At 41.4% G+C, this 18,432-nt stretch overlaps 1 protein-coding gene across 1 annotated transcript in view; it reads right to left on the reverse strand.

Moving 5' to 3' along the window:
* The window catches only part of pik3c2a (phosphatidylinositol-4-phosphate 3-kinase, catalytic subunit type 2 alpha), a 40,657-nt gene that overhangs the window by 10,897 nt on the left and 11,328 nt on the right, over positions 1-18,432 (reverse strand). The window contains exons 3-15 of the mRNA XM_061822155.1: positions 13,455-13,552; positions 12,335-12,495; positions 10,325-10,445; positions 10,073-10,184; positions 9,840-9,919; positions 7,884-7,947; positions 7,393-7,539; positions 7,281-7,314; positions 4,444-4,675; positions 2,386-2,508; positions 2,122-2,289; positions 1,919-2,030; positions 780-922 (exon numbers count right to left, since the gene is read on the reverse strand). Coding sequence (XP_061678139.1) covers positions 780-922; positions 1,919-2,030; positions 2,122-2,289; positions 2,386-2,508; positions 4,444-4,675; positions 7,281-7,314; positions 7,393-7,539; positions 7,884-7,947; positions 9,840-9,919; positions 10,073-10,184; positions 10,325-10,445; positions 12,335-12,495; positions 13,455-13,552 — 1,595 coding nt within the window. The remainder of the gene's footprint in view (positions 1-779; positions 923-1,918; positions 2,031-2,121; positions 2,290-2,385; positions 2,509-4,443; positions 4,676-7,280; positions 7,315-7,392; positions 7,540-7,883; positions 7,948-9,839; positions 9,920-10,072; positions 10,185-10,324; positions 10,446-12,334; positions 12,496-13,454; positions 13,553-18,432) is intronic.

The raw sequence follows: 18,432 nt of genomic DNA on the forward strand, positions 1-18,432 counted from the left end.
CTATAGTTGAGCTAAATCTCTCCTGTTTGGAGAGATATTTATGGTTGAATTCAGTCAACACGGACCAATGTTTTTAATTCAGGACTTGGCCTGGGAAGTTCATTTATTCAACTGTAGAAAGTACCAGTGATCTACAGTCTGAGGATCTACTATTAGGAGGCCAGGATAATTAAACAATTTTGCATTTTGTAAATTGTTTTTTTACCATACCACTGATAAGCAAGGGCTTGTGTATAAAATGGCCTCTATATCTACAATGGAGGGATAGGACATTTGCAGGACCTGGTTGCCAGTCTGACAGTACCATTTTCAGTCTTGTTACAGGCACCCATTCAGGACTTTATGTTACTTCTTTGGGGACGCGATGCACTAGCCTACAGCTGACCTCCGTGTATAAACTAACTGGTGCTGTCCGTGGATCAAGCGAGTACCAAAGCACAAAGAGAGCTCACACAAAAGCCTGGAGCCCACACAGGCCAGAGCCAGATTTGGGAGGGAAGAAGCCGCGGGCGGCAAGGGCCAGAGAAGAGAGTGCTCTGTGTTTGAATGCCAATTGTTTTTTAGCAGCAGGGAGATATTCCAAGATTGGACCAGTTAGTAAACACAAAACAGTGATGTGTCGATGACTATAAATATCACAGATTGTTAATTAACTGAAGGTTGAACTAACATCTTGTGGACCTTTATTTGCTGATTTACTGTACCAAAGCTTTTCATTTTTTGATGTTGTTTCATTGTTATTTTTGGGTTGTTGTTTGGTTCAGCTGCATTCTCTTTACCCAAAATTGGATGCTCGGCTGCAGATTTTCTCTAGTTTACGTCGGAGGTCAGGGTCAAGCTCCTCCGTTGGGTTGGGCTCAGGACTGGGAGCCTCCTGAGGTCCCACATACAAAACATCCAGTGCAGAGTTGGGAAAATCCACCTGTTGGCAATACAGTCTAATTATTTAGAAGCCAAAATCAAATGGTGGTTTTCACTAGAAATGATTTTGCATTTACTACATTTAAAATGATCTTTTTGTCAGCTTCATTTGTTTATGAGAGGATTGATCACAGAATTCTAACTTCCCTAAATGCTCTGCATCCTTTGCACATTGGTTAAAGAAAAAAAAAGTGCCCTGATGTCTCAAAAGTATTCTGTGTCAATAGATTGTCTGTCTGCTGTCGTTCTCAACATGAATGTCATACTTGGGTGGTTCCAACTACGGGAGACAAATTCCTTGTTTGTTGCTTACATACTTGGCCAATAAAGATGATTCTTATCAACCATCTTCTGACTCATGCAAAGAAACAAAATAAAACAGTTGGGTAGTTTTCCCAAAATGTTCATATTTTTACATTAATATTGTTAAAATATTTTTCCCTGCCACATTAATGCAGATATTTTGTCTGTAGGAGAAAGCACAGAGGTGGGCAAAATATGGCCCTTACCATCACACACGCACTTCTTGAATCCAGCCTTCTGAGCATTTACATTGTCTCCTGTAATAATAATTATATTTTATTTGGACACCCTAAAACTGCTTATTAAAAATGTACTCTATTTTTATATTCATGTATCTTGATAAATGGGTAGCTCCTTGATTTATTGTAAATACCGGTAATAAAATTAAAAATAAACTATTTTGCATGTCACTGGTGTTGGAAGGTTTGAAAATGCCTTGCGCTCTATGACGCTGCATTGTTAACGGCTCAACAAACATTCCTTTTTTTAATTTTCTAAAAAGTAATGGATTTAGAGAAGTGAGAATTTAGAATATTAATTTATCTTACAAATCCCCTGGCACATAATTCATGGCCGTTGAGAACAAAGGTTTGCCTACCTCTGCTCTATTTACTACATAGTATGCTGTTGCAGCAACTATCTACTAAAGAAATTCTTTCATAGTAGCTCATATATAAATAACTATGTTACTGACCTGCAGCACAATTCTCTCTGCAAGTATCTTTTTGCGTCCCCCTGCAGAGCCAGCAGCACCACCCTGTACTGATGACCACAAACACAACAGCCTTGTACCTCTGGCAAGAACTCTGTGAAGCACAGTCAGTCTCAAATGAGTCTTACTAACAAACTACATGCTCAGAATTTGGGACTTTGTGATGCAAGATCTATTTTATCTACCTTCTAAAATCAAATAGTGGCATCGAAACTTTGCCCAGCATCTCCGGGCCCTTCCTCTGTTTGTTGGAGTCCGGGGAGCCTCCGGCATTCTGGTTGAGTACGCCAAACAGAGTCAGACCCAGGATGGACTCCAGCGGAAGCACTGCCACCGCAATGGGGAAGTTGATCCTGGATCAAAGGATCAAAGGGATGAAGACGATGTGGTCGTCGTCACGGTGGGGAATGCGTCATAAACATGGGGACTAGACAGTATTCATCACTTACAGCTCGTCCCATTTGATGTGGTAGAAGTAGCTCTTGTATGTGCCCACTCTCTTGGACTGCACCGGCTTGAAGAGGTTTTTGCCATTGTGGGTGAGAGAACACACCAAGAAGTATTTCTCGTAACTGGAATGCACGCGTGACAAAAACATGACATTAAATGACAGAAATGGGCAGATTTCCTTGCAATCCATTTAATGTTTCCCAAGCAGGAGAGAAGTTTGGCCTCAATGTGCTAATTAGCTGTAAGTGATAACGCTGACGCCTACGTGCTAGAAGACCTGAACATCTGCACAAAGCCTCCTTTTGTTCCTCTTCGACATCCATGTGTGCCCACACACACCTGAGAACAAGTCTAATTTTAAATTGTGAGTGGGTGTAACAACTTGTAGACTGGAATTCTTTTAAGTTGCAGTTTTATCAACCTGACACAAAAGACAGGTTGGGCCAAAAGAGAGTACTGTTTGTATTGCACATTGTTTTCATTTTATGACATTTAAATACACTCTAGCTAAGTGTATGTGGAATGTTGACCTTGAGGAGGGCAAAAGTGGCAATGAGCCCTTTCCTTGTTTCCGCCCATGGTTGCATACATCTTTGTTCCCAGCTTTCCTTCCTCAAAAGGTATATGTAGTAAATGTCACGATGTCACTGTTCACACTTCATGGTTCAGCTATAATGGCAGATTTTTTTTCTCCAAGTGTTCTTACTGTTCTTACTGTATTTTTTAATACTATTTTGTGTTATCCATTCCCCTTGTTTCTATTAAATATGTTTTCTATTATTTTACCAGTTTGTTTGAAGACAAAGAGTTTAAATGCCATAAATGCTCTAAATACATGCAAGGGGTGCATTTAAAAAGGGAGTTTCTATATCGTTTACACATATTGGGGTGGTGATCTGGAATACAACCCCAGTGATGGTGGGAGGATTACTCTTCCTGCATTTGGCCCACCCTATGCATCTCAAACAGTGTTACAAACGCCCAAAATGTGAGCATTTGCCCTCTGTGCCATCTGTGTTGATGGCTCCCATCACTTGTCCGGGCCTTCCCTGCGGCCGCACCAGATGGATGACACAGAAGCCAAAGGCACACAACGTGAACTCAAAAGAAGAGCATCACATGACAAAAATGTCTGGCTACTCAAATGCGAAGGGAAAAACACAGCAACTATGTTTGCCACTGTCTTAAAATAGAGCGTGCATGGAGTATGCAGAAGTTGGTTATTAGAACTAAAATTGTTACTGATTGATGAAATGTCTCTCTCCCCCACCCTCACCCCCACCACTCACCCCCCAAAAAAACAAATACCCCCCAAAATTGACATGGTTAGGCTGGGTTACCCGAACACTAGGTGTGCTGTGGGAAATTGTCCAATTCCAATTAGTCCGTAAAGTATTCACTTCAACCATTTTATCTTGCTAATCTATCAACACCAGTAACACACTTCCAGGATTAACTTTTATATGTGAATGGTATATTTGAGTTGAGTGTCCATCGTTTGCCATTCATCCAACAACAACAAGAAAAAACTGTCTTCAACTAAACAGATTTCAGCCAGAATAAAACATTTGGAAGTAAATTGACAACATTTCCATACATATATACAAACTTTTTAAGATAACTGTGATTGCTGGTCAGTCAAGAGATTTGACGCTACACTGATTGCTATTCTAGCTAGTCTGTGACATCATAATGATGTCTCTGGATTATCCCCCCCTCTTTCCAAATAACATGGAAGCACACAAATTTTTGTGTGCTTGCAAGCTTTTGTGGCCAGAAACATATTGATTGTGGCTACGGATTTGCAAATAGAGTTGGTCATGGAAAATGTGTCCATGTTCGTTCCAGGCATGCACGCATGTATGCACGGAGGAGATAAAGCCAGGTTGAAATTGGACACTGGCGTGGAAAAACAAGCTGTGGTTTTTTTTTCCACGTGTGTTTGGAAGTCAAGAGCAGAGTCACAATTTCTCCACTCATTATTTACATTAATTCACATGATGTATTTAGCAATTTTGTTTAATAAATCCACATGGTACAGTCGTATCTGTTTTTACCTGCTGACCCAGTGGGCTGGAATGCCGTGAAGAGCGTAGAGGGTGAACTGGAGGTGGTCCGTGGTTCCGGAGGCTTCTTTGCTGCTTCGCCGATTTGCCGCCGTTTCTCCGTTGAGCGAGGCCAAGCTTACGGAAGTGGACGGGGTGCAAAAAGAGCGAAGGTAGAGCTTGGCCAAGCTGTAGACAGCCTGGGTGAGCATCGCCATGCTCTCGTCCACTGGGCTGCCGTGGCCTGAGGAGTCAAAAATGGATTCAGCCTAAGAGTGAGTGTTCCATTAGTTGTACATTTTCATCCTTTTTACAAATGTCTACCACCACTTGTCCCTCCAAGTTCCTTTCCTGGACGTCAAACCTACCCATCACCAAAACATCCATTTTAATCAGCACCAATCACATCTGTCTGGGATGCTTAGAACTGCTTTGTCTAGTTCCTTCCAAAATTTATCTTTCACCGATAGGTCTCATCCTACCGGTGCGGCATACCCACCAGTACATCATCAATTTCGAGTTTTCCCACATCACTCAATGTGGTAGTGTCAGACGTTTATACAAAACAACTGAGACAAGCCCGAGGACTGTATTGAAGTGAACTCACATCAACCAAGATTATCTTTGTGATCAGGAAGGAGGTGAGAGACTGGCCAGTTACAGTCTCCAACCACGGCCTGAACCAGCCTCTCGTGTACCCTTTCTTTATTTCAAAAACACACAAGGTCAAAAGGAGGGGTGAGCAAGCAAGTGAACAAAGGCACATTCAAAAATAACGACGTGCGTGCGTTGATGAAGTTGTCCTTGGCCACTTCTTGGAAGATAAGGAGTTGACTAATGAACCTGTGTGGGGGGGCCTGTGTGCAAGGATTCTTCGAAACAAGGATGTTACTTTGGCTTTGTTGCAAATCTAACATTTTGTGTAAGAAATGAAAGCTAACAGCTAAACTGTCTCACATGCACATCTGCGTGGGCGAATTTCTACAGAATGTGAATATGCTTTTGACAAGATAACTATAATAGTAATAAAATCTTTCACAGGTACCCTTTTTACCTCAAAGACATTCTTAGCTCTCTTCCTTTAAAATAACCACTACTCCATTTCTTTTCCCATCTACACCATGGGAAAATAATTAGAACCCTGCTGCTAAACCTCTAGGCTTATTGGTTTGGAACAGAACAGATCAACCTTTATCCTAATCACCATGTCAACCAACTCCGACCTTATCCTGTCAAGAGTCCCAACATTTAAAGTGCCACATTCAGTTCTAGGCTTTGTGCTTTCCTCTTCTTTCTCCTTAAGAACTGACTTGCCACAACGGTGTCTTTAACCCACTATAGCTGAATTTCCACCGGCACTCTGCAGGCTAACGGCACCGGTGGTGGATGTGGTCAAACCGGGCCATGACAGAGAGAATTCTTTCGATGAACGCTCATTCTTGTTTGCCAAAGTTTTAAGCCAGATGCCCTATCTGACGCAACTCTCTGCATTTAGCCGGGCATGGAACCATACTTTAAGAGGCCAATTACCAACTTATTTCTATATTTAAAAAACTGACCTTTTTATAAAGTAGTAACATTTCCTGAGATTGTGAATTTATATTGTGTAATTTATAATCATAAAAATGAAATATTTTGCTGTATCTAATGAATATATTAATTTTGAATTGAACTATATTAATCATTTATTGTGACATGCTTGTAATAAAACACTGTTTATCTTAAAGTCCAAGTCTCATCCCTATAAACATTCTAAAACAGATATTGAAATGAAAAATACATATAACATTATTCACTTCAATGTCTACACGGAAAAATAATAATAAATAATACGAGCGGAGAGCGCGTCATCCATGCGCAAAGTTGCGGAAGGGTCATTCGACATCCAAGTGGTCGCCATATTGTCTGGATCTACTGCCAGTGACGTCACCCAAGAAATTCGCCATTGAAAACAGGCTGTGGCCCCTACTGTGGGAGACGAACACGCCCTTTCTGACACGGAAGCTCTTTTCGAAGAAATCTCACAACCGAGTGAAGTTACCGGGGCAATATTACCCTATTGTTACAAGCCGTATTTAGATGATATGTGGATCACTTCTAACTAACAACAAACTCCCAGACAGTATGTATAACTAGCCCAGCCGCAGCCGTGCTCGTCTGCGAGGCACGGCCTCGGCGGCGGCTCATGGGACACGGAAGCTCGGCTGAAGCCGTGATCGGCAGACACGGCGCCGACGGGCACAGACACATTTAGCACCACTGACTCCCAGATGCGGATCTTTTGCTACGTTCTGAAAAAATTACATCCTCCCCTCCAACTATTGTTTTTTAGTAGCGCTATACAACACCTACCCGTCATTTGGAACCCACGACGCTTTCGTCCTTTGCACCCGTGCAACCCATTTTTCACGACAGACTGGGTCTCTTGAAAACTTATGAAGGGTAAATCCATCCTCCCGAGTGTTCGAGCAATATCCATCAATGCAACAAGCCAGCATTTTGGCTAACAATAAGGAACAACGAAGTTCCTTCCAGCAGGTAAAACTAGTAAAAACATACGAGAACGCTTGAGTGCACTACTGCCCTTAACGTCACTTCCTGCTTCTTGTCGAAAACAAATCCCTCAAGAGGATTTTCATGGCGGGAGTTACAAAAAGCCATATGCAACAAAATCATGTTCTGTGGTGAAAAAAACAGATGGCTCCATATCGGCTGCTGTTTTTTCATTAATAACAAACTAAAAATCATCCATTTCATGACAGTGGCACTTTAATTTAGTTGAGTCTTCATGAAGGTCTAAACAACACTGAGTGGATCTACCTCAGTCTGTAGGTGTGTATGGTTCTTACCATTTGCTGCCTGCCCAGGTGACGTGGACCCCAACTAAAAGGTAAGGCATTACATTTTTTTTTAGGAGGGTGTACACAAAAAACTACAATGTGTTTGCGTTGTAAAGCTCACCTTGGGTGAGCGTGTCCTGGGCAGGTTGACAGAGTGTCGCACCCTTTTGACGGCCTCAGCGATAGCCTGGGTCTCCACCTCATCCAGAGCACAGCAGAAGTTTTTCACGGTCTGCACCACCCGGTCCACAGTCTTGTACTGGGTACTCTGAATTCAGAGATATACACGTGTGGAGTGGGTTGTATAAACAAAGTGAGCAACCATGTGCTGATCTGTGGAAAATATGCCTTGACACATGTCATGTGCTTATATGCTAATACATTAGCATGAATTATAACAGCGGGTCCAAAAAGTTTCCATTGTTGAAGCCACACAACTTAATGTCATTAGATTTACTGTTGCCAAAAACTCAACAAAGAATCCAGAACCAGTGCTGCAATGGCAGAGTGCCACAGTTTGATTCATTCTCTTGTGAGGTTCAAGTCAAGTCATGCTAAGTATCAAAGATACATTGTTCATTTTGCAATTTCCGGCCACACTTGCAGAGGTACCTCATTTTGTAGACAGATGTTGACTTGGTTGTGATAACCTTCCAGGTAGTCAATCAAGCCTTGTCTGGAAGCACAGAGGTAAAGAGGCCTTACATCCTTGAACAGTGTGAGAATTTTTTCTCCTCACGCCATGCTAAATAAAATTAACTCCCGATTAAGCTAAAACTGTATTTTTGGAAACCCTTCTGCTTTCAACAGGCAACAGGCGACAGACCCAAACTGTGAGGATATTTTTCCAAGCACAGGGCTAAAGAAAATAATTTCTGGAAAAAGGCACATCCACAACTGTGAAAATTGATGAAGAGGGGAATAATGTGGAAGGGATGACTTTGTTACTTTTAAAAAGCTTTTAGTGACCTAAAAATGCAATTCGCAAATGTAAAATATTTCTAAAAGAGCAAAGTTTGTGGAGCTAATTCTTTTCAGTGGGTGTTTTCATTGGAGAGTGGGGACCCCCCCCACCCCCTTTATTTTGCACTCCATTTAATTTAAGTGGGGTACATTTGGAAGTAGATTAATGCCACCAGGATTTGAATTTGAAATGTAAAGTGATCACATTTTCAATAGTTGCTAGAATTCGCTGTCTGAAATTCAACTGGCTACAATTCGCTGTCTAAAATTCATCATCTGTGCTACCAGGCAGTACACCCAGCCAATCGCAGTTACGCTTTATTAGTCACGTGATGTCACATACTAAGAAAGCGTAACTGGATTGGCTGTGTGTTGGCTTCTGAGCTGAAGTAACCCTGCCTGGTGACACAGACGGTGAATTTTAGGCAGCGAATTGTAGCCGGTTGAATTTCAGACAGCAAATAGTGGCCAGTTGAATTGTTAACATTGAAAAGTTACACTGAAATACAACTATTGAAAACGTGATCACTTTACATTTCAAATTCAAATCCTGTTTTATGTGGCATTTCGAATTTAAATCCTATTTCACTTTGAATTTCAAAATCAAATCCTGGTGGCACTAATCTACTTCCATAGGTACATGCATACCTATAATCGAGACAAATTTGATCATTTTTACTCTGTTGTAATTAGAGTCATGAAATGCCTAAACTCCAAAATATTATTCTGTGCAATTATAATGTGGTGTGGGGTAGGGCTGCTTGATATTAAAAAAAAAAAAAACGCTTTTTTTTTTTTTTTAAAGCCCACTATATACAGTATATTGCAATATGAATTCATTCAGGATCAGTGTTGGGAAAATTCCTTTTCTGTGCGAACTAGTTCAAACTTCAGTTCAAAATTGCAAAAATGCATGGTTCATTACTAAAAATATTGAACTACCGCAACTTCGTGTGTATCATGCGCCCCGCTACCCCAACAAAAATGTCAAAAATCAATAGTCTGCATTATTCATCGATACACGCCATTACAGCAGCGAAACCTGCAATGTTACTATTGTGCACATGTACATTGCAATGACATTCCTCAAACAAAATATTGTACAGCCTTAGTGTGGTGTGGGTTACACACAATGAACGGAAAAATTGGGGGCATCAGACAGTTTGACAAGTGCAGTGTGAAAAGGTCTTCAGAGTTTATGCAGTTACTAGCTTCTTCCACAACTCTTTTGTTTTCTATGCATTTACCAGTAGCAAACGGAATCTGGTTTGGGGGTGGAGACTCACGATGGTCTGCGGTGTTATCATTGTACGTTTGATCAGATAAAATGTTAAAAATCAGTAAGCTTGTACAGTGATTTAGCAGGTTTCTCAATTTTTTTTTTAATTTTTTTTCCTCAAGCTGCTGAGTCAGCCGTGAAGTCCTCGAGGATTTTCCAGTGAAACCAAACACTGGAAATCCGTTAAAGTTGACAGAACAGCCTCCATGACGCTGTGGCTTTCATCAAACTTATTCAAGGTTTATAGTATTCTGACACAATTCTGTCAAATTCCAAGCAATCCGACGTTCACTTTATTCACTCAAACAAGTGTAGGGCATCCTTACCTTGTGACAGTCTCTTTAAACGGTCGCTCTATATAGCTGAGATGTTTCTCCAGATTTATGCACGCATTGTCATCATCCACCTGAGTCGGGACGAAAAAAAGATGAAAGGTTAAGAAGTTGATTGTGGAGAAAATAGAAGAGTAAACAGGATCTCCACACTGGAAATGAGGACAAATGGCAGGGCAGGCAGTGAGGTTACGGAGGATATTTCAGTGAACATGGAAATGACTTACAGTGCGAGCCAAGTCCCGTCTCATGGTGGAGTGAGAGAGAAGCTGTAATGTGATCTCATTCTCCCACTTCCTGCAGTTTTGGACGTACTCATGGCTGCCCAGGCTGTGTTTACTGTGGCGCGGGACAACACAGATGTAAGGTTACGCTGAGCATAGTAATGAATGGGTGCTTATGATTGGAACGGGAAATGAAATGACGCCACGAGGCAACTGCCAGTGAAATTGATATGCCCTTCAATGAAATGAGCTCACTTCTGCAGCACTTCCTCTCGGCCGCACACTTTGAGCAGGTAGCTGGAGAAGTCCACCTGATCCAGGTCGTCGTGGACCCAGCAGAGGGTCTGACTGATCAGGAGCTCCACTGGAGAATTCACTGCGGTGCGAAAAAGAGCAACTGATGAACAGATGATTAGAAATGAAAAGGAAACAGCAGAGGCAATGAGGGTGGAAATGATTTACAAAAGACTTAATTCCTGTTTGACTAAACACATCAGCAGTGGAAGTGTGGGAAGTAGGCAAGACAATATCAAGTACAGCACATGTGGCTTCATAGTGAACTAGTGAATTGTTAAATGTACGCTAGTGTCAACAGATGAGTGAGAAAACTCACTAAATACAGCATTTAGTTGTTACTACTTAAGGTCCAAAACGCTCCTTAAATATCGGTACCACTCCCAAGTGTAAAAAACACAAGGCGAAAACTTACAATTTAATATTCCTTAGTTGATTGGTTGATTAGAAGGATTTTTTGATTTAAGCACCATAATGGTAATTTTCTTGCACTATGACGTTCGGGCTGTGCCGAAAAATTAGAAATGCACATTACTGCCACTGAAATGATTGGAAGTAACTACCTTGTGATTTTTCAAATCAAATGAGTCATGCAGCAGGCATGTTTCGGGTGTTTGTCCTGCCTTGGTAGAGGCCTCAAGTTCACTTTCATATTGGAATGTATGAGGAAATCCACAAGATTTCCGGCGGGATACAATGTGGTCCTGGCATCTTCTTTGACTTATCTTTATAAAAGGTGGATTTTTTTTTTAATAGTGCTTGCAATGCATTACACTTTGAACCATGCACGTGTACCTGTATTTTCTAACTCGTTAATGCATACGTTAGGATCCAATCTGCTAAAGGACACGTCATGTTTGAATGGGCTCATATTCCAAAACAAACCTTTTCTCAGTACACTGGAAATACAGTTGCAGTGTGTTTTTGGATGGTTTTAGGAGAATATGTTGCACCGCAGATGCAGTTCTTGACACAAAGAAGCTTTTTTTCATCTTTTTTTCTATGCTACCCTCTTCTGGCTCTGCTAGAGGGCAGATGCAAAGCCAGATAAGGGTCTTTCCCAAAAAGAAAGCGCAGTAGTTAGCGCCGACACTCACAGCGATGAAGACCACCCTGGATCCAATAATAACAGACCTCCACCCACCAGAGGAATGGAGGCCATTTCTTTTCAGCTCCAAATTGTAGCTCAAAGTACGGGGAAGGCATGGTGGACGCCAACTAGGGTTTGAAGAGGTGCCACAGTTTGTTGGCCCCTATGAGCTGAGGAGAGAAACCTCAGAAGAGCATTTTTGAAGGCACTAGTAAAGAGAAAGGAGCTGCTCAATCAACGGGGCTTTTGCTTTTAACTTGGCAGCTGTGGAGCAATGGTTAGGATCATCGCCTGCCACCTTGGGGGGCATAGGTTCAAGACCCCGACTGGACCATCACGGGTGTGGTTTCCTTGAGAAATACATTGATACCCCAAACTCCTCCATGGGCATTTCAGGTGCCCCCTGTTCCAGTATGTTCCACTAACAGATCTGTGTGTTCACTGTGATGGATAAAACTCAGAGAACAAATTTTGTCTTCATGAAAATAAAGAGGATTCTTCAAGGTGTGATCTTGGTGTCCAGAGTGTGCGAAGGATCAGCTGGCATCAGGTCTTCTGCAAAGGAAGCCAAGGTTGTTCGAAGACCTTGAGATGAGGCAAAAACTCGGCTCCTCCCAACTGAGAGCTACATTCATGCACAAGAGGAATGTGGTGAACTTCCCATGAGAATGGGGGGGGGGGGGGGATAGATGGGGAAGCAGTTGAGAGTTTGGCTGATTTCTTCCTCTGGTGCTTCATTATCAGCTTGCACTCCCTCTTAAAGGCATGGGGACCCTTTTTTTTTGGCTGACCTCAATGTAGTAAAAAAAAAAAAAAAAGATCAACAGGGTACAAATTCATTTGGGATATAAAACATTTGTCTCTCGAGGAATGCCACTTACCATCACAGGTAAAGGTCACGGGTTGCTGAGAGTCGGAGATCTCAATAGACACCTTCACAGAGCAGCTGGTGTCCCCTCCGGCATCCCTCTGGGCGATGACCGGGCTGCGGATGTAGCCAGGGTTTGTGGCCGTGTCGCCGTGAGGATATTTGGAGCGAAGGCTGCAAGAAGACACTCGTTAAAAAACCGCTTTTAAACTGATAATGGTCAGCTTCGATTGACACCAATCAGCGATCCTGCCTGGTCTTTACGGCTTCACTATATTTTGTTAGCTGTATCTGTGTGCAATAAAGATGTTTGTGTTAAAGAATATCAAACGGTGAATCAACTAATACCGTATTAAAAGTTACCAACAGAGGGACCAATTTGGAAATGCTAATAGAAAGAATGTAACCTGCTGTATTTCCAATTTCATTCTTCAAAATAAAACCAGGCAGCGAGTATGCGAGGTGCATTCAGGGACACTGCGTAAAGAGGATTGAATGTGGTTTTACAAAACAGTATATAATTGTAAAAAGTGATTTGTATCAGAATTCTTTTGTTAAAAGCACTACAATCACAGTGATATGGATTTTTGGAGGTTTTTTTAACATAAGAGTAGATCATTTTAACAGTCAGCCACAATTGCGAGGATTGCAAAGTTATCATTGTCCTTTCAACATTATTCATGACATACCGTGTTGCGTGTTTTTGTCCTGTTTTTGTTTTAATTCCACATTTTAAAAAAGTTTTTCCTCATCTTTTTGAGATTGTAGGGTGAAAGCTGTAGCTAGCAACGAGAGTAGACTGAATGGGTGGTAAAAATGTGGAAAATTAAATTTCTGTATTTTTAGGGTGATATCCCTTAAGCAACATAGTTAAGGGGGGAAAACTGACTACTGTACTTTGTTTTGTACCAGTGAACTTAATTCAAGGAGTTCCGTTTTTGAATTATGACCTCTGAACTGAACTAACTTTTGCAACGATGAACTGAAATTTGAACTAGTTCAAGAAAATAAACTTTCCAACACTAATCCTGTATTATTTCACATTGCAATGCGTATTGCAGGTTAAAAAACTAAAATGAAATATTACTGTCATTTTGTTGACCCATATCATGGAACCCTATTGGTCATCATACCTTGCAATGTCTTTGCAGAAAGCCACCACCTCCAGGTTCTGAGAGTCTTCCTGTTCTAGGGCGTCATTCTTCACGAGACCTTTTCCTTTCCCCTTGTCCTGCATAGGCCAAAACACATACACACCGTGTGACTGTGAAATAATTACAAAAACATAAAAATCAATTAATTTAAAAAAAAAAAAAAAAAGAATGGGAACAGCCCTGATTAATAATTTAATACATAACTGGCATTACGTTGGCCTTTGAGGTTTTAATTCCAAGAATGTTTAGTAATGTAAAAAGGAAATATGATGTAAAAAGATGGGTAAGCATGCCACTATCCCAGCTTTTTTGGCCATGTATAATCATGATATATCACACCAGTATGTTAAGTTTTTGTGATTATTTTTTATTTGCCATATTTATGATGTATTGTTCAAGCCCCTTTAAGTTTTTGTGATTATTTTTTATTTGCCATATTTATGATGTATTAATCAAGCCCCTTTACAAAATAATTAGTACAATTGCCTTCATGGTGAAATCTACTAGCCTTACTAAAATCAAGGCACCGAGATTGCACAAATTAATAATTATTAAAATGGAAGTAAATAAATACAAGCGGTATTGTTGGAAATGTTTGGGGGAAAAAAAACCAAACCTGGAAACGGTTTCGCGCACACGCACACACGCACACGCGCGCACACACACACACACACACACACACACACACACACAAGACTAGTGGCTTTCTGCCGGGAACTAGCCGTAACACTTTGTGCTATTCAACGCGACTGTCTGACTCAAGGAATGCACTTCCCGTGACACAGGAAATGCAGAGCGCAAGAGACTTCGCTCTGCAAAAGTGCTCAGTCACAGTTTGGGGAATGTGTGACTCTGACCTCAGAGCTGGCTGGGGAAGGGGGAGAGAGCAGAACTAGGAGCCAGAGGAAGGGGAGGAGGGAGAGAGGTCGGGAGAAATGTTTGGAATTTAGACGTAATCATCATTTCATCCCATCAGAGACTGTTTGAACACACCGAACCGCTGGTTGGACAGCAGTTGTTTCACAATAAAAAATAAAAACACTTCCTGAAATAGTGGAACAGGTCATCAGTTCAGAGCCCTGAAAAACACTTTTTTTAAATAGAATATCATGAGGCTCATTCCTTTAAAGCTATTCCTTTGTTTGGTGTAGCTTGTATCGATACCAGACACTCAATGTGTTGTTAATGGCGTTACACCAAGGTACAACGTCAATATGTCGCCTCAGAAGTGAATGATTACACACGACGAGGCGCCTTGGCTCAGGTGGTAGAGTGGTTGTCTCCCAGAAGGTTGTGGGTTTGATATTGAGCCTCTGCTCCCATGCTCAAGAGCCCTTGAGCAAGATATTGAACCCCCAATTGCATATGATTATCGATAGGTGGAGGAGACGGTGTCAAAATAAAAAGCTTTGTGTAGTTTGAAGGTGGAAAAGCAAGTGTAAGCACATTTACTATTTCTCACAAAAAGCTGTGGATAGTTATATGGTTGCATCTATTGAATATTTTTATAAACCGCCCACTCAATTATCATGTGTTTACACCATTGTAAACCCAGACCTAAGGGTACTGGTGTTATTGTACCATTACCTTGCACAAGAACTAAAATGTTACAAATGTTTCTGGGTTAAAGTGAAATCTTACAGAGACCACAACTGTGACGCCGTATCACGTCTCTGACTTAGAGAAAGCTGAGGTGACATAACACCTGGGAGACGGCAGGAATCTCAGCATGTCACTCAGAGTTTTGACAGTGGATCTGTGTACTCTAGCGAGCATGGGAGACAGGCGACACACATTCTATTGGGCTATCCCTACACTGCTGCTGAGGCAACAATTTTCACAAGTTGTCCTGGCTTCTATAACCGGTGGCATATTGTAAGCAAAAACAAACGCAGGCTGAATCAAACAAACAGAGTACAGTGAGACAGGCCCGTCTTTGTTCAGGACTCATGTGATTCCGACGTTGACTAAAAAGCCTTCTCTCCCTTTCATCGCTATGATGAGTCACAGTGCCGCTGGTGTAGCGAGATGAAGACTACAACCGTGAGGAAAGCTAATGTTCACACCATGTGCGTCAATGTGAAACTGGGGAGAATGTCACAGGCAGAAGGTAGAACTGTTGGTGTTATGAGCACAGGTCTGATAAAAAATGGTAAATTGTAGACTTTTACACTTGATTGGCTTCATCCGATCGGATGATAATTGGCATTTTTCGCTAATTAGCCAATCGGTTTTTATGTCAAAATTCACCAATACGATCAGTGACATCACTGATCGGCTCCCAGGAAGATACTTACGTCCCATCACCGTTGTGCACAGTATATTTGATTCAAAAACCTAGTTTGTTTTGATGTAATATAATTTATATACTATACTTTTTCCCTATGTCTTTTGACATAGCACTGTAAATATCTGACGGTCAATTAAGTTATATATTTTTAAAAAAAATGGCACAATAGGGGGCAGAACCGTGGCTCAGCCGGTAGAGCATTGGCCTCACAGTTCTGAGGTGCTGCGTTCAATCCCGGATCCGTCTGTGTGGAGTTTGCATGTTCTCCCCGTGCCTGCGTGGGTTTCCTCCAGGCACTCCGGTTTCCTCTCCCATCACAAAAACATGCAACATTGATTGGACACTCTAAATTGCCCCGAAATGTGATTGTAAGTGAGTGATTTGTCTCGATGTGCCCTGCGATTGGTTGGCAACCAGTTCAGGTTCTATAGGCTCCAGCACTCCCCGCGACCCTTGTGAGAATAAGCGGCTAAGAAAATGGATGGATGGATGGCACAAAAGGAGAGAGAAGATGACTGAGAGACACGCAATGGGCGGATCAGACTACTGCAATAAAAGCTTGGATTCCAATACCACCACATCCCGTTTTTTTACAATCATTGTGCTTTTTCAGCTCAACCCAAATGAGACTACATTTACAGTGGGGATGCCAACACAAGTGGATCGCGCACACAAGAAAGAAAATGGGGAGAAAAACGTGCTCATAGTCAATGATGCTAAGGAGAGGGGAGGACTTGTGAGGCTTGCTTGAGGTATGGTCATGCATATTGTTATGTAGCCGAGCAAGCTAGTGCTACCACTCGTGGTTGTGTGTTAACATGCTGCTGTTGTGTTGCTGTTGTGTTGAACAGAATATCGGACCAGAGCAGTGAATTTCAACATTTATGGAGCCAAGGAACGTATTTTATAATTGAAGGAGTGCCGTGGAGAAAGCAAAAAAGAATAACCATAAATAGGAGGCCAGCTTGCTAGAACATGCCTTTATGTGCATGCGATCGACATATTGGCCACACCTGAATCAATCGACGAGATGGATGATAGGCTGATGTCTTTATTTTTATTTCACACCAGTAGATTAGCGATAAGAACATGTTTTAAAAGGAGAAAATTGACTGCTTAGATAGCAACAGAAGGAGCCATGCAGTAATTGCTCATCAATCTTGTGTGAAACCACACTAAGTAAATCTTTTATCGGACTTTTTTTTAAAACATGGCCATGAGTGACCCTACTTCACAACCCATTGTAAGAGCGGTGTATTATAATTTACATATGAACGGCACCCTCACAGAGTTACCTCATTCGATGGCATGATCAACAAGGACGGATAAAGATCCAGAGGTACTTTCAAGAGAAACCACATGCCCACGCTATCATGTCGTGACAAAATTGTAAGCAGTGCACCATAGAGTGTTCAATGTCTGTAATTTAATAAAGACAAGAAAAAGCGTATATAAAATAAGATCCAAATATTGATCATTTGACAATTTTGATCAAAACAAGTCACAGACATGGAAGTAGGGGAATTGTTTTAGATCATGAAAAAAAAACACACTAAGAGGGGGACTCTTTAAACTCAAGTGTCTGTCAAGCAAGATCTTACTTTAGTGAGGATTAACTGTGCCCTTGACTTTTTGCAGCCTTTTTGGCTCATCTTATTTCAAAAACCTCAACACCAGGCCGATAAGAAGAAAAATATTCACAGGGAGTTAACAACATCAAATGAGGCATATCATTTTCATGTTACACCCTGAAAGTTAAGACGTTTGCGCTCTCTCACTAGCAAGAGAGCACTGTAAGCCGGCCCATGCAGACATGCCAACTCGGTTCTCTTCGAACATTGCTGTGGCGCAGATGAGGCAAATGCATGCTTTGTGCGTACAAATCATCGTTAAGCACAAGTCACTGAGTGTTGGATTGCTGTTTTACTAATAATAGAGAACATAATCTTAGATTGAACATGTAGGTGACATAAGACAGCGGGCTATTCTGATCTTGTCAAATGCTCCCATTCATGTGAATGGAACTGCCCATCACTGGTGACCATTAAACCCAGCATTGCAATCCCTTCAACCACAGTTACATTAGAAATTACAAATAAATACTTTAGGGGCAGATTGTAAGTACACTTGATGGATTGTATTTTTATGACGGTGCTGTGGCTAAGACTTGGTCGATTAAAACCAGGAAATGCCTTTTTGTCATTCAGTTGAGTTAACTGGGCAGGTAAAAGCCACAAAGTGGTCACGTATGAGATGAAAATAATTACCAACACTACGCCACACTGGTAGCGAATTTAAATCCTGTCGTTTGCAAGCTGTGTTGGTGATCAAAAGACTTTTGCATTCAAACGACAAAGTGGATGGATGTCAACCTTAAACAACATTAAAGATTTATTTAGCCCTATGTTATACAAAGTAGTCAAAAAAAAACATTCTGATGGAAGCAGACCTTTAAACTGCTGCCTGATAGCAAGAGATGATCGACTGGTGTTCTGTAACTGTCCCCTTCCTCCCCTCCCACCACATACATCTTGTCCATTCTGTGTTGGGATGGCACTCAAAATAGAATCAATAGATTTGCTGCTCTAACAGGACAATAATTGCTTCGATACAGGACAACAATGGCTAAAAAGACAAATTACTAACAGTCAGCAGACTGTCTGCATC

The sequence above is a fragment of the Syngnathoides biaculeatus genome, chromosome 6 (genome assembly GCF_019802595.1).
Source record: "Syngnathoides biaculeatus isolate LvHL_M chromosome 6, ASM1980259v1, whole genome shotgun sequence".
Classification (NCBI taxonomy): domain Eukaryota; kingdom Metazoa; phylum Chordata; class Actinopteri; order Syngnathiformes; family Syngnathidae; genus Syngnathoides; species Syngnathoides biaculeatus.